Source organism: Mus musculus, chromosome 1, assembly GCF_000001635.26.
Source record: "Mus musculus strain C57BL/6J chromosome 1, GRCm38.p6 C57BL/6J".
NCBI classification, from domain to species: Eukaryota; Metazoa; Chordata; class Mammalia; order Rodentia; family Muridae; genus Mus; species Mus musculus.
The window spans coordinates 83,233,362-83,258,652 of NC_000067.6; the positions used below are offsets into that span (position 1 = coordinate 83,233,362).

The 25,291-nt window shown below is 39.7% G+C and overlaps 1 protein-coding gene across 5 annotated transcripts in view; it reads right to left on the bottom strand.

The window, feature by feature from the left end:
• Positions 1 to 22,080: 22,080 nt before the first annotated feature.
• Sphkap (SPHK1 interactor, AKAP domain containing) overlaps positions 22,081 to 25,291 on the bottom strand; it is a 152,970-nt gene continuing 149,759 nt past the window's right edge. For all 5 annotated transcript variants that reach the window (XM_006496577.4, XM_006496575.4, NM_172430.4 and 2 more), the window contains one exon: positions 22,081 to 23,909. In XM_006496577.4, coding sequence (XP_006496640.1) covers positions 23,766 to 23,909 — 144 coding nt within the window. In that variant the 3' untranslated portion in view covers positions 22,081 to 23,765. The remainder of the gene's footprint in view (positions 23,910 to 25,291) is intronic.

A 25,291-nucleotide genomic window follows, 5' to 3' on the forward strand; every position in this document is an offset into this window, starting at 1 on the left:
GTGCCTTCCACAGGATGCCAACAGAACGCTATCCTCTGTGCAGTGCTTAGCCTCGCAACCCATGGCATAACGCAGCATAATTTCTTTTAGAGCGGCAAACCGAATCTGAGGAGATTGTCCCGCCTCCACTGCAGCAAAAGCCTACGCTACCATGGCAAAAGTGCGGGCCTGCACACTCTGCACCTAACACATGTGCCAAACACAAAACACACACACACTATAACAAGCATACATCCCAGGGCTCTCATCCCCGCTCATCTTCCCTAAAGCAAGGGATAGATGGCCAGAGGGGCTATTTCTTTAAGGGGAATTCAGGGATCAAAAAGCGTGGAAAAATTTGAATGTCATGTCGAGCTGGTATCGGCTTCTGGAATACCGAAAGGATCTCCCATCTTGGCTCCATCGTTTGTGCTTGTGGGAATATCCACCACATCCACAGGGGCAACTGGATCAGGAGCCTCATTCTTGTAGCGTCTCACCAATCTCTCCGGCACCCAAAGAGGTTCCGTCTGGTCCTGTGGAAACACACAAACAGACCCTCTCGCCCACGTCAACACCTGATCCTGTCGATCCCCAGGGGGGATGGACACAATACCTCGTGGTGATGAGACCATAACCTCAATCACCTGTGTGTCCATCTGGGGAGTCAATACGCCAAATCTCTGGACAGAAGGTCCACCTACAGGTGGCTGCTGAGGAGGCATAGGGAGGAGGCACAGAAGCTAATTCGCCTTCCTCCTCTGCCTCGGCTCTTTTGTTTCGTCCTTTCTGACCACCTGATAACACTGTGTCTCCTTTCTTTTTCCTTTTTCTTTTTAAGCCCTTTTCCTCTTCCGACATACTTTCTTGTTGCTCTGTAAGGATTTTCTGACCTGTCTTGACTGCCTCTACACACAGTTTCAAACAGTAACAGAGTCCATATATCAGAACAAGCAAGACCAAAACTATCAGACCTACCCACAAAGGGTCAACGGGAGAAAAAAGCATAACTACACAGCGAGGATCTATTGATCACTACACTGAGGTTATCATAGTTCCTTAACTTGTCCCCAAACCGGGAACCTTAACTTATCCCAAAACCAGGAACCTTAACTTGTCCCAAAGCTGGGAACCTTTCGTTACCTTGTGCCTGTTTCCTGGCAACGTTATATTCGCCTCTATTTTATCGGAGGTCCTTCCTAAACTCCTGGGTTACTTTGTGCCTACTTCTTGGCAACTTTATGCTCACCTCTATTTTATCCGAGGTCCTTCCCAAACTCCTGGGGTTGCAAGTTTCACTCACCGTGAACTTACCCTGCCGGCAACCACTGACTGCTGAAAGTTCTGAACTCGGTGGGGGAGTCGGTTCCCAGTACGGGCCACCAATTGTCGCGCCTGCTCTCGTCCAGCAAGAACGATGCGACCACCAGTCCTTCTAACAGCAGTTTATTCAGTCCTCATCTTTCTTCTTTCTCTTCATCAGTACCGTTCCCCAGCTGAAGAGTTCTGAATCCACGCCGGATCCTTCTCAACAGTCTGTTTCACGGGAACCTTTATTAACCCCTTCTTCCCCGTTATGCAGTTCTGAATCCTCCCTGTAGCAGGGGGTCTTCGCTCATGCCTGAAGATGTTTCTTTTCCCGGGTTTCGGCACCACTTGTTGCGCGCGCCCAACTGGCCAGGAAGAACGACGCTGCTACAGGATCCTTCTGCACACATTTATTCAGTCCTGTTTCTTCTTTCTCCATATATCTCCCTTGTTTATATCTCCCCTGTTTATATCTCCCTTGTTTATATCTCTCCCTTGTTTATATCTCCCTTGTTTTTATATCTCTCCTGTTTTTATATCTCCCCCGAACCCTGGGCCTCTCACTCTTTTATACTCTCAGTTCCCATCCACGCACAGCAGGCCACGCCACCTCACCAGGCACACAGCTTCAGCTAATCAGGGCAGCAGGGGCAAATCTCCACCAAATTGGATTCACCTGTATCCTGGTACACCTGCGCAGCACTCAAGATGTTTGTGTCTTATATGAGGAAGTCAGGTGCAAGTCATATGACTTAGCTGCAGTCCCTGGCGCCTTTGGGACTGCCGCCACACCCGCTCCCCACACCTGCCTTCCTGCCTTCCTGCCTTCCTGCCTTCCTGCCTTCCTGCCTTCCTGCCTTCCTTTCACTTTTTCCCTTATAGGTCCTTTGCTTATATATTATGGCTTCTGGTTTTATGTTTTCATTGGATTCCTGTATGTGTGGACATGCATGTCTTTGTGTTTCTCATGCTTTTTCTTTGTCTCTTTTCCTTCTGTTTATATTGTCCCATTCTGATTAGTTTTGCTTTTCTTTTTATCAATGATTTCTTATATATTTGGTTGTGAGCCTAGCCTTTAACGGCTGAGCCATCTCTCCAGCCCTTATCAATGATTTCTTATATGTCTGTTTTCTAAAGAGAGACAGAAAGGGTGTGGTTTTAGTAGGAGGGGAGGTGGTGGAAGAACTGGGAGGAGTTGAGGGAGGGAAACTAATCAAAATATATTGTATGGAAAAAAAACCTATTTTCTAAAAGAAAAAACAGTGCCTCTTCTATACTTCCCTTGGGTGCCTTCATTCTAGAATGCTTGAGTCATGAAAGTACCATATTACTTGTCAGTTCAGGACCTGCAGAGAAGGGTGTAGAAAGATTGTAAGAGCCAGAGGTGGTGGATAACTTCAGGGAAGCCATGTTTTCCAGATACAAGGCAGTGGCTCACAGAAACTGTGATAACATGCACAAGAGCTGTGTAAGCTCCAGCCAGCCAAACCCCAGCATGGAGCAGGGAAGGGGAACATGCACTCCTACTGGTAGCCGAGGAGCTCTTGGCATTAGATAGCTGTTGGGGAGAGGGAGAGTCAATTTTCTTATGCCTCATAGGCTGACCACACATCACAACAAAACCTAATCCCAAGACTAGCTGGGCAGCAAGAGCTGGACGTGATGGGGAAAGAAGAAACAAACAAAAAAGTAATCTCAAAGTTGAGTGGGGAGAGATGGGAGGGGGTAGATATATGCGAAATACAGTGTATGGAATTCTCAAAGAATTAATCTATCTGTTTCTCTATTTTAATCTATCATCTGTTCTCTCTCTTTCTCTCCCTCCCTCCCTCTCCCTCCCTCTCTATGTATATATATAAAATTAAAGATAATACTGGACAAAGAAGAAGATAAGGCCCTCTAATACGCTTAGTGTTTGAACTACTTGCTGTCACTGGTCCTTGAATATTATGGTTATTTGATGGCAAGAATGACTTCTTGGGGAAAGCAGTGATTTTGATATAGCTTTATTTTGCATAGGATATTTAGCTACAGTAATGCATAGTGGCTATTTGCTTAACATTTAAGGTGGCATGCAAGTGAAATCTTAGTTAAGCAGAAGGTTAATCTTATAAGCATGAGGCTGTCCTCACAGGGCCCTTAGAGGTTATCTTATGTCAGATTGGAAAATTCAGCACAATGATATTTCTTTTTACTGAGCCTAACTATAGATTTTCTTTTGCTCATACTAATATCAACAGAAGGAGCATGTGCAAAATAGTCATGATTTCTGTTTTATTTCCAGATGAAGATCACTAAATTGCAGGCTATAACACAGATTTTCCTTTACTCGGATAATTGACGAAAGTTGAAATAGCATAGGAGCCACTGTTCTTCATAAGAAATACTGGTGAACTGTCAATGCAGAGGGATTTGGGATCTGGAGGAGGCTAAATCTCCAGAATGGTTGCTTAATTTCCCTTTAAAAGCATAAAAGATTTATAAAGTCTGTATGCTATACACTGCAATAAGCTCCTTTCCCTGTCAAGCGGCGTGGGAATTCTGGCATCAGCAGTGCTGGCTGTATGGCTGAGAATCTGTCACGGAAATGTTTTCTCAAATCCACATTAACAGTTTCTGTCCTCAAATAAATAGTTCTCAGAGTTCAGAATTCAGTTCACCGAGGCCATTTGGGGAGGCTAATTTGAAAATGTACCTTTTATTAAGGAGGATTCTGGATTAAACTTATTATGTTGGTGCTGAGATAGGACTTCCAAAGATGCTGGTCTGATACTTCTATCAGGCACCGCTAGGATTAAAGACATGCTTCCCTTGTTCTAAGAAGAGCCACTTTGCAGGATGTATTTCCCCAAAGATGATTTAATAAGCATGTATGGACTGGTCAGAAAAGAAATATTGGGGGAAATTATTTGTGTTTTGCTATTTCTTGTCTTAATAGTAAAACTTTATTAATAATGCTTACCACAATTACATTAAAAATCCTATGAAAATGAGCTACTTGGAGGTTATGGGAATGCCTTCCCCTGTGGTTATTAGATAAGATCTAAATTTATTAGTTAATTATCCCAGGTCTATTTGCCTCAACTTTGGGATGTTGGAGTGATGCAGTAAATCAATGCCCTCTCCTTGGAGCTTTGTTTCTCTAAAAACAGACAGAGAGGAGAAGATGCTTCTGTTGCTGGGGCCTCTTATGCAACAGTGATGCTGCTTTTCAAAGTATCTCTTCTCTAAATAGCTCAGGCTTCCTGTCACCTGATCCTAATGGGATAAAACTTGAACTTGAGTTGAAAAACTACGTTGTTACTATTGAGGAAAGCAAGAATAAAAGAAAAAAATACTCACCTTTATCATAAAATGCTTAAGAAACGCTAACAGATTAATAACGGTTATCACTGTTTGTTTATTTATTCATTTATATGTTTATTTTATTTTACTGAGATATGGTCTTGACATGTAGCCAGGCCAACCTTTAACATTTTCCTCAATCTATCTGCCTGAGTGTAAATCTTCTTTATAATTAATTAAATGTATGCATATGGGTATTTTGTCTGTCTGTATGTCTGTGTAACATGTATGTACCTGCTGTCCTCAGAGGCTGGAAGAGTGCATTGGATCCTCTTAGACAGGTCTTAAGATGCTTGGGAGTTACCTTGTGGATGTAGGGAATAGAATTCTAGTCCTTTGTAGCAGCACCCTGTGCTCTTAACTGCCGAGCCATTTTTCCTATCTAGGCCTTGTTAATATTTCCCCTACTTTTGGCACTTGCTTAAGACATTTTTATGTGACTTCCATATATATAGGTATAAAATTTAGGTAGAAAAAATCAACTTTTACTGATAATAAATCATGAAGAAATCTATTTAAAAATAATCTTTCACCCTTTACATAATGTTGCCACTTATTAAAGATGGCAACAAATTTACGTTGTTGATCTAACAAAGATTGTGTGCTTGTTTATTTTTGAATAAAGAATTAAATCATGGATGAATATTTGATTCTGTAAAATATAAAATATCTCCAAGGTTTTGGAGAATTTGTCAAATTTTACTTTTGTAACCAACAGTTCTCCTGTTGTTCTTTCCCATGAACTTATAGTACAGAAAGGCAGAACTATGTTTATGGAAATTTCAGAAAACAGAAATTCAGTCGTACCTCAAACCCAAAATTCATTGGATGAAATATTTTTAACAACTCAATTCAAATAGCAATTTTAAAAATCAAGCATTCTAGCACAATACAGTTTAGAAATATGTTAATTATTTAACACACCAAAGATTAATGGTGGGGAAACATTAAACGCCTTTGTTTTTCTTGATGAAACTATCACAGTCCTATAGGGGCTGGGAAGTTCGTATGTTCAGGAAGAATCACTATAACTCACAATATTTAAGAGTCTTGAATCTTAGCCAGGGTGTTTCTAGACATTTGTTAGTGCTGTGTGGTATGATGATATGCCTGGTGAAAAATGGACATATTATGTGTTCAGAACCCCAGCTGCAGTTATGTGAATTCACACGTTGCCACAGGCATGAGCTTTTCATTTTTAATTTTGTTGCAATTCAGGAATATCTTACTATTGACAGATTTTTTTGGTGGCTCCTATGTTCAGTTATGTCACCCATATAGGGTTGCCACTTCAGTTGAAGAAGTTGAGCCTTAGTCTTCTGAGTGATAGAATTGTTGATGTATATCATTAAGCCTGGCTAAGGTTATCATTATTAAGTGCTGTAAACTCTGTGGGTTAAAGAAGCTAAACAAAATGACTCAGAGTAAAGCAAAAACAATTATTTTGTGTAGGGTTCTGATTCAGTACTACAGCCTACATCCAATATTGTAAAAGGAATATAAAATTCCACTGAATCCTAACTGAACCAGAGAGCTGTACCTAAGCACCCAGTAGTTGAAGAGTATGAATGGAAAGTCTTAAAGTCTGTCTGTGATGAACAATAAAGCTAATTAATCTTTTTGGTTTTTTGGTTTTGTTTGTTTGTTTGTTTGTTTGTTTTTTTGAGAGAAGGTTTCTTTGTGTAGCCCTGGCTGTCCTGGAACTCACTCTGTAGACCAAGCTGGCCTCAAACTCAGAAATCCACCTGTCTTTGCCTCCCAAGTGCAGGGATTAAAGGTGTGCACCACCAGTGCCTGGCTAAGATAATTACTCTTGCTTTTATGGTATATAATTGACCCCTGAAAATTCTGGCATGAAGCAATTTTGTAACATTAAGCATTCTGTGTTTTATAGCAGAGATGGTCAGGGTTCTTTGGAGATATAGAACCTATATAATTGGATCTATCTATCTATCTATCTATCTCCACACAGCACTACATACACACACACACACACACACACACACACACACACACACACATATACATATATATATATACACATATGCACATATATCCCAAATTATATATTTGTAAATTATCTATCTATCTATCTATCTATCTATCTATCTATCTATCTATCTATCTATCAGGATGTATAAAATCAGAACCCTGTCCAGATTTTATACATGTGAGATTTATTAAAATGGCTTACAGGATGTGGTTCAGCTAGTCTAACAATGGTTGTCTAAACAAATGGAAAGTCCAAGAATACAGTAATTGTTCAGTCCATGAGGTTAAATATCTCAGTGAAGGTTTGCCAGTGAAGGAATGGATTTGCTAGCGAGAGTGAGAGCAAGCTGGCAAAGAGAGTGCAAGCTTCCTTTTCCCTCCTTTTTATAGGCTGCCAGCAGAAGGGGTAGCTCAGATTAAAGATGGATCTTCCTACCTCAAAAGATTTGGATTAAAAGCCTATCTCCAGACTCAAAAATCCCAACTACAAGTTGGTCTTCTCATTTCAAATGATTTTCACAAGTTTTTTTCTGAAGAAAAAAATCCTGACAGGTAAGCCTAGCCATTTGGGTTTTAGTTAATTCCAGATGTAGTCAATTTGGCAGCCAAGAATAGTCATCACAGATGGTTTGTCTCTGCCTGATGACGTGGTCCTCAGAGTGGAAGACCTGAATATCAGGCTCATTGGGATTGTCAGCAGAAATATGTATGCACAGTCTTTTCAGCATCATCATTTCAGACTCTCATGGTTCGAATATAAACGTTCCTCATACTCAATTCTCAAGAGTATTGTACATGACAGTCAATGACTGAGCCTTAGAAGTCAATTCAGCACCACATGTGTAATATGCTTTGCGTGAAGTCAACCCAGCCCAGATGCAAGCCCAGGGACATAGACACTGCTCCAAGAATCAAAAATCATCTGTGACCATTAAAAACATCACCTTTCAAATCTAGGAAAATCTGTGCATAAGGACTACTGTTCCCAGAGACATGAACTACTGCAGTGATGTTCTTAGGTTCAGTCATGTTCTTATGGTGTGATGCTGATGTATTGATTTGCATGTTTATTTTTTGGCTAGGCATCTTTTTAATATACTTTCATGGGATAACAGTTCCTAAAGAAGAGATATCAGACTTATGTCCATTTTACCTCACAGAAATCCAGCAAATCTAGGTGAGGCAATTAACCAGCCTTTGAATGGTTTGACTTAAGTATTAACTAGGCTGTTTAAAAAGAGGAGCAGACTGACCTTGTCAATGTTCAGAAAGAAATACATCTGAGTTTCTTGAAATTCCACAGAGCAGTATGTCATACCACACATACTTAATGGGAAATTAAAAGTATTTGTTCATTCTGACCAATGGATTTGATTAGTTCACAGTGGTCCAAACCCTCCTTAAATTCTCTAGGCTCAGTCATATACTCTCTTAGCCATGACAACAGAATGCAATGGTTTGCTAAACCCAAGTCTCATGCCTTAGAAGGAGGCTGAGAAGGTATATTTTTGCTAAGCAAGCAGATAAAAAGATGTAAACTAGGAGCCATTGGGACAGGACAAATAGGAGTTAGAAGTGCCACATTTGAGTGTCTATGGTAGAAGGACTTGTAGGGCAGAGAGAGAGAGAGAGAGGGAGAGAGAGAGAGAGAGAGAGAGAATGAGCTGTTTATGTAGGGCTTTGCAGTCCCATCTAAACATGTGGGGAAGAATTGCTGTGGCTGTAACAGATACCTTATGAAACCACAGTATCTGCTTATAATTTATCATACCAAAAGTTGATTAATTACTCTACTCTGAGGACTCCTCCTGGATAATAGGAAGATTTTTATTTTCATGGAGCTGAAATAGAGGGCTGGAGAAATATAATCAGAGAGTACAATGGTAGGATTATGCAAAAGTTGCCTTCTTAAAATTCTTACTGTTCCCCCCACCCAAATCTTGAGAGTTCAGCTTTCAGGTAAAGCCAAGTACCCCCAATTATAAGCTTTCTTCATAGTCCTCTGAATTTGTCCTTTGAAAAGTTCCCTTGAGAATCACCTGTCAAAAATACTCTCAGCACAGTTGAAAACTAGGTTTATAAATATTTTAGCTAGTTTTAACACTGTCACTTTATACTTAAATATCATTTTCAAGCAGGCACCATTTAAGGATGGCATTTCAAAAATAACAAGTGTTCCGAGATGACATTGGCTGTCTATCTCAAGATGGCCCCTTGCTGCTTACAAGGTATATGCGGTTCAGTATGAAATGTTCCCCACTGACTGATCTGTTGGTCCACTTAGTTTTCAAGTGGCACTGTGTGGGGAGGGGATGAAGCCTCTGGATCTTTGACTACCCACAATCCATTGTGTGAGATAGACCTTGAAGGATATCCAGATGTCAGGTCAGAGACATAGACACTGGTCAGCTGAAGAAGTATTGAAAAATCTGTGCCTTATTTTAAAAAAAGTACCTTATCAAAACTAGGAAAAGTATACTCTTGCCACCACTGGCTACTTCAGTGGCTCTGCCTTCCTTCCCCATCATAAGATATGGATATCTCCCAAAATCGTGAGCCACAGTTAATATTTTCTCCCTTAAGTCTCCCTTAAGTCATTCTGCCACTTTTTTTTTTTTTTTTTTTTTTTTTAGTCACAGAACCTAGAAAACCAGATTCAGAAAGCATGGTTGTCTATTGATTACTTTTTTTTCCATTTTTTTATTAGGTATTTAGCTCATTTACATTTCCAATGCTAATGAAGGCAGGGTAAATAGCCTTTTCCAAAAGGATTAGCTGAGATTTTGAATGGTTAATGACTTTCCCAAAGACACATAGAAGGTCAGTGACAAGGAAAAAAGAACATACTCTCTCCTTCTACATATGGTCTTCCCTCAGCCAAGCTCTTTTGCCCTTTTCTATCATCAACTAGACCACTGGCTCTCAACCTTCCTGATGCCGCAACCCTTTAATACGACTCCCCATGTTGTGGTGACTTCCCACCATTAAATTGGTTTGTTGCTACTTCATTGCTGGGAGGCATGGCCTCAGTCATGGCCTTGTTGATATTTTCTAGCTTACATAAACAATCTTGAGAGAACATTCTTGATCATAACAGTAAGAATGTGGGTAAAGAGAACACTGTGACTGCTGGTTCCAGGAGCTGAAGATTGCCACCTGACCTTCAGAGAGCTCCTGGACTCTTCTCCCCTCCCTTAGCACCTCCTCTTGCTTATGCTTACATTGCCACTCCTGAATAACGTTTTTCAGAGCTTGAACAGTATGATTGACTTGCTCTCATTCTTGTGTCTCTTGTTCCTCCCACTCTCTCTCCTGCCCTGGGTCCCCGCTAGTTATCCCTGCAGGTTGGGGCACTTCATGATTGTAATTTTACTACTGTTATGAATTGAAATGTAAATATCTGATATGTAGGATATCTGATATGCCACTCCATCCCTTAAATAGAGAACCACTGTTCTAGGCAGGTATTTAAAAAAATCTCATTTATTTCAGTATAATGGATTCATGGAATGCACATCATATTTTAAGTTATTTCAGATAACTGGCTCTATGGCAGTAGTCTGCCTGTCCATGAAATACCGGAATAATGTCGGAGAATAGCACCTAGCCTTCCTTTGTGGTAAGTTTTAGTCAAATACTATTAATTTGAAATAATAATAATAATAAAACAGATACACTGAAACTAACAGAAGAGAAAGTGGGTAAGAGCCTCGAAGGGCACAGGGGAAAATTTCCTGAAAAGAACAACAATAGCTTGTGCTAAAAGATCAAGAATTGACAAATGAGACCTCATAAAATTGCAAAGCTTCTGCAAGGCAAAGGACACTGTCAATAGGACAAAATGGCAACCAACAGATTGGGAAAAGATCTTTACCAATCCTACATCCGATAGGGAGCTAATATCCAACATATACAAAGAACTCAAGAAGTTAGACTCCAGAGACCTAAGTAACCTTATTAAAAATTGGGGTATAGAGCTAAAAAAAAAGAATTCTTAACTGAGGAATACCTAATGGCCAAGAAGCACCCAAATAAATGTTCAACATCTTTAGGCATCAGGGAAATGCAAATCAAAACAACCCTGAGATTCCACCTCACACCAGTCAGAATGGCTAAGATCACTCAGGTAACAGCAGATGCTGGAGAGGTTGTAGAGAAAGAAAAACAGTCATTCATTGCTGGTGGGATTGTAAGCTGATACAATCACTCTGGAAATCATTTTGGCAGGTCCTCAGAAAATTGGACATAATACTACCTGAGGACCCAGCAATACCACTTCTGGGCATATACCCAGAAGATGCTCCAACATATAATAAGGACACATGCTCCACTATGTTCATCACAGCCTTATTTATAATAGGCAGGAGCTGGAAAGAACCCAGATGTTCCTCAACAGAGGAATGGATACAGAAAATCTGGTACATTTTACACAATGGAGTACTACTCAGCTATTAAAAACAATGGATTTATGAAACTCTTAGGCAGATGGATGGAACTAGAAAATATCATCCTGAGTGAGGTAACCCAATCACAAAAGAATACACACGGTATGCACTACTGATAAGTGGATATTAGCCCAGAAACTCAGAATGCCCAAGATACAATTCACAAACCACATGAAACTCAAGAAGAAGGAAGACTAAAGTGTGAATACTTCGATCCTTCCTAGAAGGTTGAACAAAATACCCATGGAAGGAGTTACAGAGACAAAGTGTGGAGGGAGAAAAGACTGAAGGAATGACCATCCAGAGACTGCCCCACCTGGGGATCCACCCCATATACAACTACCAAACACAGACACTTTTTTGGATGCCAACAAGTGCTTGCTGACAGGAGCCTGAGAGTCTCCTGAGAGTCTCTACCAGTGCCTGACAAATACAGAGGTGGATTTGTCAGCCTACCATTGGACTGAGCACAGTGTCCCCAATGAAGGAACTAAAGAAAGAACCCAAGGAGCTGAAGGAGTTTGCAGCCCCATAAGAGGAACAACAATATGAACTAACCAGTACCCTCAGAGCTCCCAGGGACTAAACCAACAACCAAAGAGTACACATGGAGGGACTCATGGCTCCAGCTGCATATGTAGCAGAGGATGGCCTAATCAGTCATCAATGGGAGAAGAGGCCCTTGTCCTGTGAAGGCTCTATGGCCCAGTATAGGCGAATGCCAGGGCCAGAAGCAAGTGTGGGTGGGCAGGGGGAAGGGGAAGAGAATAGGGGGTTTTCAGAGGGGAAACCAGGAAAGGGGATAACATTTGAAATGTAAATAAAGAAAATATCTAATAAAAAACGAACAAGAATTATAAAATTTTTTTTCTCAGTAAATATCCAACATATATAAAGAACTCAAGAAGGTGGACTTCAGAAAATCAAATAACCCCATTAAAAAATGGGGCTCAGAACTGAACAAAGAATTCTCACCTGAAGAATACCGAATGGCAGAGAAGCACCTGAAAAAATGTTCAACATCCTTAATCATCAGGGAAATGCAAATCAAAACAACCCTGAGATTCCACCTCACACCAGTGAGAATGGCTAAGATCAAAAATTCAGGTGACAGCAGATGCTGGCGAGGATGTGGAGAAAGAGGAACACTCCTCCATTGTTGGTGGGATTGCAGGCTTATACAACCACTCTGGAAATCAGTCTGGCGGTTCCTTAGAAAATTGGGCATAGTACTACCAGAGGATCCAGCAATACCTCTCCTGGGCATATATCCAGAAGATGCCCCAACTGGTAAGAAGGACACATGCTCCACTATGTTCATAGCAGCCTTATTTATAATAGCCAGAAGCTGGAAAGAACCCAGATGCCCCTCAACAGAGGAATGGATACAGAAAATGTGGTACATCTACACAATGGAGTACTACTCACCTATTAAAAAGAATGAATTTATGAAATTCCTAGCCAAATGGATGGACCTGGAGGGCATCATCCTGAGTGAGGTAACACATTCACAAAGGAACTCACACAATATGTACTCACTGATAAGTGGATATTAGCCCAAAACCTAGGATACCCAAGATATAAGATACAATTTCCTAAACACATGAAACTCAAGAAAAATGAAGACTGAAGTGTGGACACTATGCCCCTCCTTAGAAGTGGGAACAAAATACCCTTGGAAGGAGTTACAGAGACAAAGTTTGGAGCTGAGATGAAAGGATGGACCATGTAGAGACTGCCATATCCAGGGATCCACCCCATAATCAGCATCCAAACGCTGACACCATTGCATACACTAGCAAGATTTTATCGAAAGGACCCAGATGTAGCTGTCTCTTGTGAGACTATGCCGGGGCCTAGCAAACACAGAAGTGGATGCTCACAGTCAGCTAATGGATGGATCACAGGGCTCCCAATGGAGGAGCTAGAGAAAGTACCCAAGGAACTAAAGGGATCTGCAACCCTATAGGTGGAACAACATTATGAACTAACCAGTACCCCGGAGCTCTTGACTCTAGCTGCATATGTATCAAAAGATGGCCTAGTCGGCCATCACTGGAAAGAGAGGCCCATTGGACACGCAAACTTTATATGCCCCAGTACAGGGGAACGCCAGGGCCAAATAGGGGAGTGGGTGGGTAGGGGATTGTGGGAGTGGGTGGGTATGGGGGACTTTTGGTATAGCATTGGAAATGTAAATGAGCTAAATACGTAATAAAAAATGGAAAAGAAAAAAAGAAAAAAAATTAGATAGATACACAAGAAAACCCCGAAATCACACAAACACAAACAGAATCCATTGGTTGGGAAGACCATATGTCTCCATTGTGTGTTCAAAGCATTCCATGTTTTGGCTCCAGCAACTTCCACATTGTAGGTCCTCTCATTCTCCCACGCTATCTTTCTTCCAGTCCTCAGACCACTCCTCGCACCCTCCCTTTTGCTCGGAATTACTTTGCCTATAGCTCTTGTATATAGATCTTATTGCCTTTCTACATCTGACCTGAACTTTCAGCCAGAGTACAGATGAAACTTCAGTGTCACTAGGTCCCAGCTGACTCCAAGTGTTCCAAATCCATCTCAGTATGTGACAGTTGGCACACTGATGGAACATCAAGGTTCTCTGTAGTTTTTCATGAAATGCTGATGTTTCATCTTTGAACTAAGCTTCTCCCCTTGGGTTGTAGAGGTTGTTTTTGCCAGCACCGACAAGCAGACAAGATGGGTCTTAACTACTTGGAAGCAACTGACATGTTAGAAAGGTATTTAAATATTATTCTGATCATATCATACTATTCTCCCCAAAGATTAAATATTTTCCCTTCTTACATGAATTGAAGGTATTCATTTGTTCACACCTTTACTGACATTGAATATTGTCTGTCTAGCATGTTGATATTTGCTAATTTGATTTAAGGATTTATGTTCCAATTTTCACTTAGAGGTTCTTTATATGTTTCTTTCAAAAACAAAACAAATGAAAGCAAAATATTGTTCTTCTCTTTTACCTATTTCCATTGGTGGACCACTTCTTTTTATTATAGGGGCTTTTACCCAACCTGGTTCTTTTGCAAGATATCTTATTCATTGTAAATATTCTTTGGGTGGTTTTTGAGCTTATTCACAGTATTTATTTATTTATTTATTTGGACAGGATTTCTCTGTGAGATACCCCTGACTTCCCTGACTGCCCTAGAATTCACTCTGTAGATCACATTGGTGTCAAACTCACAGAGATTCACTTGCCTCTGTTTCCTGAGTGCTGAGATTAAAGGTGTGTGCCACCACTGCCTGACTATGAATTATCTGTCTATCTATCTATCTATCTATCTATCTATCTATCTATCTATCTATCTATCATAGTTGTAGAAATTAAAATATTTACTGATTTTGGTTCAAATAACTACATGATTTATATTATGTAATGAAATATTTACAGTAACAAGCTATTTTCACAAGGAGGGAGAACACACACACAGAGTAAAAGAACATTCACAAGCCAGAGAGAGAGAGAGAGAGAGAGAGAGAGAGAGAGACAGAGACAGAGACAGAGACAGAGACAGAGACAGAGACAGAGACAGAGAATGATCATCTTAATATGGGTCCTTCCTTTCAGATTGAGTCATTGTAGATTCCTGTTCACATTTTGAGAAAATCCGTTTTATTTTTAATTGTGTGTATGTGCCTGTGCCTGTGTGTGGGTAGATATATGTAAGAGGCCAGAGATGTCAGAACCTTTGGAGCTGGAGTTACAGAGGATTGTGAGACACTTAACGTGGGTGCTGGGATTTGATTCTGGGTCCCAGGAAAGAACATTGAGCATGGTGACATTCCTCCAGTCTAACCAAATATTTTGCTAAGGATATAATGAACCCTGATGATTTGGTTCAACCTGTGCTCATCTCACATTGCTGGGGTATCATAGAGGAGGTAGATTTCTATTAATAACACCAGGAAAGGCAAAGGAGATGGGATTCTCAGTATGGGGGCCACCATATGTGCTAGTCATACGCTTTTACCTTGGCAATGACCCATGTGGCTTTGGGTAATGAGGACCAATTTCCTCTGTGTTGCTTCATGCCAAAGATCCTTCTCATTACTCACAGTTACTATTCCTGGACAGACTGGGATCTGTCAAGCTTTATTTCCAGCATATCACTGGTGACCAGCCCATTTGTGTGCTGTGATCATTTCCTTAGCCCTACCTTGTGCTCATTGGCCTAAAATGGGGATGGTTTCCATAATCCCAGATTCCATGAGTCAATCTTGACAAGTGGTGCTTTGAAAATGACCTGCTGCTAATCCCCCAACTCCTCCTAACCACGGCCTCTGGTGGGGGTCAAGCTCTAAAACCAGATTTAAATACACTTACCAGTGTGTTTATGGGTCGGTCATTGTTCTCAGGCTGAGAATTTGTCTGGTGCAAGCTTCCTCAGTGGGATCACATGGCTCTTCATTGCTGCTTCATGTTTTATTTTTAATAGGTGTTCCATACGACATGTGTAGGAATGTTTAACATAACTATTTCAAGTTAAATAGCACACACTAACAGCACTACTAAAAATTCTGTTAGAGAATCTAAACACATTTTCTTTGTTACAATAATAGTTTATTGCTGTCTCAAAGCTTTGAAAAATTCTGTGGCTTTCTCAGATCAAGGACACCATTACATGTTACATTTGCATGTACTGATGGCCTGGAGGCAGCTTATTCAAGTGATAGATGAGTGTAGTCTCTTTCCACAAGGGTGTTGTCTCTCACCAGCTCCAGCTTTCCAACCCACCTGCTCTTAGTAAGTACCAATCAGTTTCATCCATTTTCCTATTTTCTTATATTGAGAAAAACATGGGTGCCCCCACCCCCTCAAAAAAAAAAACCAACCTAATAGTAGATGGCTGCTATATGTACTGTTGTATTTTCCTGTCATTCATACTCCCAGCTTCTGGCTTTTGGTCCCTCAGTTGATGCCAAATTAAAATCCTATAGCGGAGGTGTGAGTAGAGGCATCAGTGTTCACCCCTGAAGATGAACCCATCTCAGCTTGTTTATGCCTGTGTCTTTAAGCCGATTGCTGACACCCTTTGTCCTCCAATTTCTCCAGTAACAAAGTGATACTAACGGTACCTGCTTCTGAGGGCAACTCTTGACATTAAATAGACCAGTACAAGAAAAATACTTCAAACACTGCATGAAACCTTACCTAGAATAAGGTCTCAACTGCTCGCTGAATTCCCCTGCATCTCCATTTCTCTACCTGCTAAATTTGGTCCCTAGTCTCTCCTCATATTCAAATGAACTATGTGGACCTGCAAAAGGAGGGCAAAGGAGGAAGTTATTAAAAGGTTGGCTAAGGTTTAGGGGCCTTCTTAGGAAAGCTGGTTTGTATTCCCAAATTCTCTAGCACTTGACCTTGCCAGATTCCTGCCAGATGTTCATTAGCAGATGAACAGATTTCTCTTCCAGTGAAAGAGCTTACAACCTCCATCAAGTCAGGAAACTGCATTTTCTGTTTTCAGGAATGAACCCACTTATACTTATAGGCTATCTTCTAGCCAGTCAGGGAACTTACAATAACTGCAGCACTGCCCTCGACATTTGGAAAGCTGAGATACCCTTGACTCAGGCAATGGCGTGTTCTTATGTCATGAAGCATGAGCCAGTCTGAAAAATGTCATGAGGGGGTGGATTTTAGTAGTGGTTACAACCATTCTGTTTTTCCAGACACTGGATGAAGGAAAAGCAAAGCTATATGGCTTGGTTGAGGTATCTCTGTCAGGACCTCATCCTGGAACAGCTGAGGAGAACCACAACATGAGGCTAAACAGGAGACTCACAAAGTGCCACGAAGGGGCACCATGCTTTGACCCATTCTTGCAGTTTTCAAAACAGACATTTAATCCCATGTGTATCAACTATGGCATATTTTATGATCTAAATATTGTGTTTCTTCTGGATGAACAATTTTCTCATTTTAAAAGTAGTTATAGTTTAAAAAGAATCCTTTGATGTGTTTTTGGCAGGCGATGGCTACAGAGTGAGGGAGTATAAGTTTTCTTGCAACATGACCCATGGTAGCTTGTCCATGTGCTACTAGATAGCCCTTGCCCATGTGCATACGGGCAGCACCAACTGAACTCTGTGCGTTATAGAAGCAGAGAAGATGAGAAAGAGGAAGAGGAGGAAGTAGACAAAGAGAACAAGAAGTGGGTAGGAAGATGTGGAGAAGGGATCCAAGAGGAGCTGGAAGGGAGAAGGCACATGGGTATGATCTCCATATGTTGTATTCATGTAGGAGCCCACTGGAGAGAAGGGAAAATAAATTAAATGCTGAAAATATTAAACAATACGTGTTACACATAGGAAGATAGCATATGTGCTGAGCGGGTCACTTCTCGTTCTTTTCTTCTCTTCTCCCTCCCTCTTTCCTGATTTTCTTCTCTTTGTCTGTCTCCCTCATCTGCGTATTATCCTTTCTTCCTCCCCACATCCTACCTTCCCTTCTTAATGAGGACATGCTCTACAGGAAATTTCTTTTAAAATATATATTTTTAATTTGAAGTTTTATTTGCTTAGTTTTTTGAGGATTTCATACATATGTGAGTAGTGTAGATGGGAGTGATGACGATTCGAATACATTACAGACATGTATAAGATCGTCAAAGAACAATTTAATTTGTAAAAAGTCAGAAAGCTCCTCCCTTGCTGTTTTTTTTTTTTTTAATCCACCATGCTGAAGCCACTCTGCAGCTCCATACTGTGGGTAACCCACTCTAGCCTCTTTCTCTGGGGCTTGCTTAGCTTAGCTTTCTAACTACACTTCTGCCTCTCCACTTAATAATCTTTAGTTGCTTTGCTAAATAAACTTCTGCCTGACAGTAAAAAATAAATTATAGTTACATATATTAATAGCTACATAAATTATGGTTATATATTGCATATATTATATGTGTTACATATATTATATGTTTCATATATTATATGTTACATATATTAGTTCTAAATTTGATCTCTAGTATCTTGCCTTAGGCACTTATAACACAAAGAACCACAGCTTCATGCTCCAGTCTTCCTAGGAAAACCAATCCTGTTCCAGAGACACCAGACCCCACAGACTCTGTGATGTTGCTCTGGTCCCCACCTCTTCCTCAGCCATGGATTTGCAATGAAAATGTTCCTTTGGAAGTGGCCTCACAGGTCTCATTGTCTATGTATCTTCTATTAACAAGACTAATTTTCAGAAACAATTAATAGTGGGATGGATCTCCTATACGGTTGCAACCATAAATGCCTTTTATATCATCTTCCACATTCAAATTTAAAATAAGATCTTGCTGCCAAAAATGAAGGAAGAAGGAAATAACCAATCTAACTTAGCGGATTTTTTTTTTTTTTCATTTCTGTGGGTTTCACAAAAGGTCAGCATGTGGTCTGCTTCCTTTATTACTAAAAATATGGCCAGGTCAAAAATAATTGGCCTGCTATTTGGCATAGATGTCAAGCTTACCCTTCATAAATGTCACACATGGGCCCAGGGCTCAGAATAGTAGAAACTAAGGAACAGTCTGGTTTTGCTTACCTTCCCTCTCTATCAACAAATGGTGATTCATTTTGTTTTCTTCTGTAGGAAGGGAGTCTCACTGCCAGTTTTTGAGGGCCACACACTGCTGTTTGTCACATGGCAAGAGAGAGCTATGCCATATATGAACATAATTTACCAGGTGTTCAGCTCAAGGACAACATCAGCCAACCTCAAACAGGCTTTGCCCCTGGGCTGTGTGTGCTCAGAGCATCACAGGCCATTTAGCATTTTACGATCCATGCCACAATTTGAGTCAGAAACAGAGCAAAGTATGTAATAATGAATTAGGTAGAATTCACCAAAGGAGTGAGGATCTTTCAAATGCAAAACAACAACAAAAAGTTAACTTTCAAGGACACCCTTGAAGAACACTAAGCACCCCTCCTTTCCTATTAAGAATCAGTGAAAGCTGAACAGAATAAGAGACAGGTGTAGACTTTAATGGGTGGGGAGCTTTTTATGGTATTGATGAGAGAATACTTAGGTAGTCGTACTGACCTGTTGTTTATGTGTGAAGAACTAGGTTAGGCTTAAGCGATTCCTCCCACTCTGTTCATTTCATTCAAGTCTATCTGCCTTTAACTGGCCTCTGAATGCTTATGATAATGCAGATGGATAACACTTAAAGCCATTCCAGTGTCACTACAACCTTCTCTATGCTGTATGTTTTCTAACGTTTTAGGTCAAACTTTCTCATGTGATTTAAATCAAAACCCATCATCTATAGACATCTATAGACCCCAAAAAGCTTAGTTATAGAATTGGCTTTTGTCTGACTCCTAAAGCTAACTACCACATCTTTAGGATGCTCTGCCTGTTTCTTCTTTTTATTTTTGGATATGTAACATATAGAAGACATGTGGTTCCAGTTTTACCAGATAATATATGACATTAACATGATGCATTGTCATTTATTGGTCAGGAGGGATGCTTCCTCGAGGAAAGATACAGTCAGTTACTCAGGCGCAGCATGATTATTTGATAAATAAAAGACCTAGATACTGAGGTGTGGTTGAGTGTATTCCCCTGGTTGACGTATTTTGTATGTGCTGTTACATAGCTTATACATCATTGCCAAAGAATGAAGAGCATCCTATGCAGGTGTCCTGGAAGGAATCACCTGGAATCTACACTAAATTATCTTTAACATCATCTTACAAATCTCTTTTCTTTCTTGGCCTGAATCTTCTGCCCCTTTGCTGCAGTAAACTGTAACCGTGAACATACAGTTTCTGAGGTCTTGAGCCATTACAGCATTGTGGGCCTGAGGTTGGGTGTGGGACCTCTAGTGTAGTATTATATAAGGAATGTCAGTTATTAGGGCAGTGGGATTTCTTTACTCACAGCCAAAGTATTCTTTAATAGTATTACCCTATGTAAGCTCTAAACCTGTAGGCCTCACATAAATTCACATGTTATTTCTCTTCCATTCATACCAGATTTTACATCTTCTTTGATTTGATTTGAAAGGACTATATATGGATAGAAATCTTCTTAAAATATGCCTTCAATTTCAACTCCTGACTTTAAATCTTGTGAGTCTTTAGCTCACCACAATATTACTAATTCCAGCAAATTCCTTCTGCTTCCAACTGCACGTTAGGATGGTCACTTGTGATCTTACTTTTTCTCTGAGTGGACTCTTTTTAATCTTTAAAAGTTCTTACTGCCTTTGTTCTTTAAATGGCTTCTTTCAAGCATAAAAATATAAGGTCACATGGTTTCTCGTGGTGTGGTCCAGTATCTTACCAGGCAGTAATAAACACTTTTCCTGCCTACTGATCTCTCAAATTTTAATTTACACAGAATTACATCACAGCAAGTATTGCGTTGCTTTGTGAGACTGATGTGTCTATTTCCCCTGTGGTCTGTGAGTTTCTAGGTGTGATTTAGAGTTTTGTTCTAGCTCTCTAGCATGGTATCTGATACTCCACAGACACAAAGAGGACATTTATTAGATGAGATGACATGTGCCCACTCTGTGGAAGAAAGATAGCAGATGTTGGAAATTGTCAAAGATAATGGTTTCACCAATAACACTTGTTTAGTCATTGATACCAACAATATGATCTTTGCCTGAGCCTTGTCATGTTAGGCAATAGGCATGACCAGAGATATCCTTCTAAACATTTGTGTTCTTGGATGGACTGTAGTGCCATTAATCATCCTTCTCCATATGACACAAATAAAGCCCACAGGTACCCCTTCCTCTGCTTTTATAACTCCAACAAGACCAGAGGCAAACCCTCCAAATTTGTATTCTTTCTATCCTAAGTGATTAGCCAAAATACCCACTGATCAACTGGAATAGCCTTGTTCTTATTCAAGCTTCTGTTAAGCTTGGGTCCCTACACTTTGACCTGGTTTCCTCCTTACCAATCAGTGTCTGATGGAATAAAACATTCTTTGATCTACTATCTGACCATGATGCCTTGGTTTGAGTACCATCCTTTCTAGTCTGTTTTTTCCTCTTTATTAAAGAGAACTGTCTTTAGCTTGACTGAGGGAAAACTTGGTAGTTAGGAATCTTCTCTGTTGAATTAGTTACTCATTCCTCAATAGTTCTTTCAGCTAATGTCTCCACGTGGCAGTGACAAGAGCTTTGTTTCAATTTCATGACATCCTCTGTCTGCCTGGGGAATTTTCCATGCCCCAATCATGCTCATAGCTCTGCTTTATGAATTGATTGCCTGCAACCTTCACCACTTAATCTGCATTTCCTCTAGTAGTTTCTTTCTAGAATTCAAAAGCATTTTCCTATGCCTTTGATAAATTCATCTCATTTACTCATGTCACAAACTCCATGTTGGTTTTATGTCTCTTTCTATGGTTCCCAAGATTTTGTGTAAAGGCTGCCTCCATGGGCTGTGGGTAGGGTCTGCCTGGTTTTCTGGTCCTTAGACCGAAGGATTCAGCTCATCCTCATTGATTTATTGGGGTTCAGGTACTGTGCCTTCACTTTGTTACTCTCATTGGTCCTCAAGCAGCCTTGCTTTTATTCCCGGAGAATCATCTGGCAATGTCCAGAGTCATTCTTGATTGCTACAGTCAGAAAGAGGCAGTTATCAATATCTAATTGGGAGAGGTCAAGATGCAGCTAAATATCCTACAATATCTAAAACAAACCCCACAGCAAAAAATTATCTTGTTCCAAAGATGAAGAGTGCCAAGGTTAAGAACCAATGATCTACAGTGAACATTCCCAGTGCTAACAGATTTACTTAATCAAAAATTGAAATCAGAACAGCAAATCTTATTGGCACATCTATCTTCATCTACTTACAGTATGACTATTCCTTTCTGTCTTTCTTTCTTTTCTTTCTTTCTTTCTTTCTTTCTTTCTTTCTTTCTTTCTTTCTTTCTTCCTTAAAATTAGATAAAGCTCTTAAAGCCTTAGTTTCTAGAGCCTAGGAGAAAAAGATGGAATAACAATTTTGCAACAGAAATTTATTTATTAGTTTGCAACATTAGGTACAACACATGTTTACATCCAGTATTTGTGCTTTGGAGGATAAGTAAACATTAATTCGAGCACAACAAGAGTTTACACACAATATGCTGGGACTGTCAAAACAATAAAAATCTTTTTTTCTCATGTACTAGCACAAAGAAGCACACACAGTTCTATCTGAGATGATGGGTAGGTTTCAAAGCCCAGGTCATTTGTTAGATTGAACGTACACCTAAATCTGGACCATCTGCATGATAAATACCCACTGAGGTCTGAAAAAGATTTCTACCATGGGGTAAGGAGGTTGTGGCTTGCCAGGAAGCTTTTTTTTTAATGGTCTTAGGATGTGATTAATAGCCCAGCAAGATTGACATTGATAGTCTGGGGCTTGGCTCACATTTAAAGCCATTCTATAAGCTTTAAAAACAGAGTGAAAGCATAATATTTCAGAAGATACATACTAAACATCTTTCTGAATGAGAAAATAAAGGTAGATGTCACATAGTTAGTTGAAAGGGAAAGAAGACTTTTAGTGTCATATATACTCTGAGTTTTCAAAAGAGTACATCTCTGCTATAAATAAACAATAAAAAAAAGGTTAAAGGCTTCTATTTCTCTAATTTAGTGTCAATGTCACCCAGCCAGAAAGTCCGCATCCCTAGCTGGCCTTTTCAAGCACAAGGCCATTACCCTGAATCCAGCACTATAAAGATCTTTGGGGAAACATGTCCACTATACAGATGTTAACACGTACATAGTACAATCAGTCACCAATGGTTCATGACACTCTAAAAGTTAAGACAACAATCTCTTCACAGTTTATGAAGCTCTAAAACAACTCAATAATAGTCTTTTCATAATTTACAATAAAACAAATAGTTTTTCTTATATAATTCAATACACAAGCATATTTTTCCTCAAAAGGCTATTATTTATTTTACTGTTTATGTTTAAAAGCTTGTCTTTAGGCAGGAATCCCATAATAATTTTATCCAAGCAATAAATGTAGCGATGGAAAAAGCCAACCTTGAGCCTCCTTTTCCCCACTGAATGACATCAGTTTTTGAGGGGCTCAGGGACATTTGGGAAGGGGTGCAATACTTATTGGAATCTGCAAATAGAAGAAATCACCTCACATGGATTTTGATAGCACTTTTGCATGTGTTACTTGTCTGTGAGTGGAAATCTTTCACAAAAAGACATGGAAACTTATTATATCCTAAGTATTTCCTTAGATGGACAACCCCTGTATCCATTAAGCAAAGTACAATGAAGGTTTTCGCATAATTTATAGAATTACTGTGACCCAATGACTTTGTTTCTATTTGATTCATATATCTGGAGATATAGCTCACTCTCTATTGTGATGTATATGTGAGTGTAGCTTTCCTGGAGGCTGGGTTTGTTATAAACTTTCATGTTTGGGCTTCACTGAAGTATCTCTTTTTGAAATCATTCTCATACAAGCCCTTTGGGCATGCCCATGGTGATATTGATTAGTACAGACTATATTTCCAATTCATTCCTTGTACATGGTACTGGAGCAGATTTTTAAGTAGTTCTGCTAATGGGATGCTGTGCATTGAGAAAGTTTCAGAGCATTTAGCGCAAACCACTGTGACCTAAGCTGGGATAGAGGAGGGAAATCCTTGAGAGGTACTCCTGATTATCCTAGTTCCAGAAGCCAGTCAAAGAGACTCGGAGTCCTCTCCTTCTGCTCTGCATGCAGTTTGCAGTACTGGACAACCGCGTGAAATATATCTCCCACCTTCCAGGACTTCTGCTGAACAAGCTTCACAACATCTAGAAACTAAAATAAGACACAGAGTTAGGACTCACATATCATAGTACCCTCACCAGCATTTCACCAAACAACCCTTACAAAGACTGTGTGTGGATCTGAGTCTGTGTTGAAGCATCCTTACTTTCAGGGGACATGTTCAAAGACAGCCTGTTTTTCTTTTTAGACATTTCAGATAATAAAGTCTTTTCATTTTGCAGTTCTATTCATAGTGGATGACTGGGTGGGATAAGGACAATACCTTTAAGAAGCATTCTTTTAGGTAGCTGGTGTTTTTTTTTCAGGTTCACATTTAAAATCTAGGTTAGACTTTTTATTCCAGGACTACAAACCCATTTTTTTATTGGATGTGTATATTAGGGGAAATAAACTGAGCACTAAATTTCTGTATAGGTAGAGTCACCTAATGCTTTCACACCCAATACTGATAGGCACCTCTCCCTCCCCATGCTAAGGTTAAGCATAAAGATGTTTCTCTGTGGCAATAGTTAAAGGAAAGCAAGGACTTGTCTTAAATATGTCAAATTGTGTAGTTACCAGTCTTAGTTGGGCTTAACAGAAAATTCTACACCTCAAGTGAATGATGGATTTAGAAGACTGGAAAATCCCTATATGATATTCTGTTTCTGAAACTACATTTAAGTCCAGTGTGACAGCCTGTCCAATCCCTTACTCAGATGCTTATTTTAATTAGAAAGTGATACTTAATAAGATATGGAATAATAGTACTGTAGTATGTGCTAATGCTCTTTATAATTCTTTCTTTCTTTCTTTCTTTCTTTCTTTCTTTCTTTCTTTCTTTCTTTCTTTCTTTCTTTCTTTTTTTTTGCCTCCAGATTGCAGAAAATGATTTTCTACTTGGAACTTCAGTTGAAGGGACACCCTAGGAATAGGGTGGCATTTAATGAGAAAGAAAGTGTTATTTATTAAAAACACAAAGGCCATAGTTTGGTTATGCTTTTAAGAATGGATTCTTGTACCCGTTCACTTTTTATTGATAACGTCTAAATAAAACAGTTGTCTACACTGAAAAATGAAACTCGATAAATATCTAGAAACATAAATATTGCCTTAAAGAGTTTTAGGTTCTTGTAAAGGAAGGCAGCTGTTCATACTGTTATGGCTAGTCATCTCCCCAGAGCTGGCACCATCTCAGCCATGGTTTTCTATCCTTTGCCTTCAATAAAGAATAAAGTCAGTGAATATCTGCTGAATGATAGAAGGGAGAGGAGGCCAAACAATGACAAACATGTAATTTCTCAGGAAATATAGGTAGATATCTAATATTATTCAAGATAAGCCCACTACTAAGAGTATTCTTCAGTTTTACATAGCATGTTTGTACACATATAATTAAAAACAAACATGCATACATTTATAATGGTTGCTTA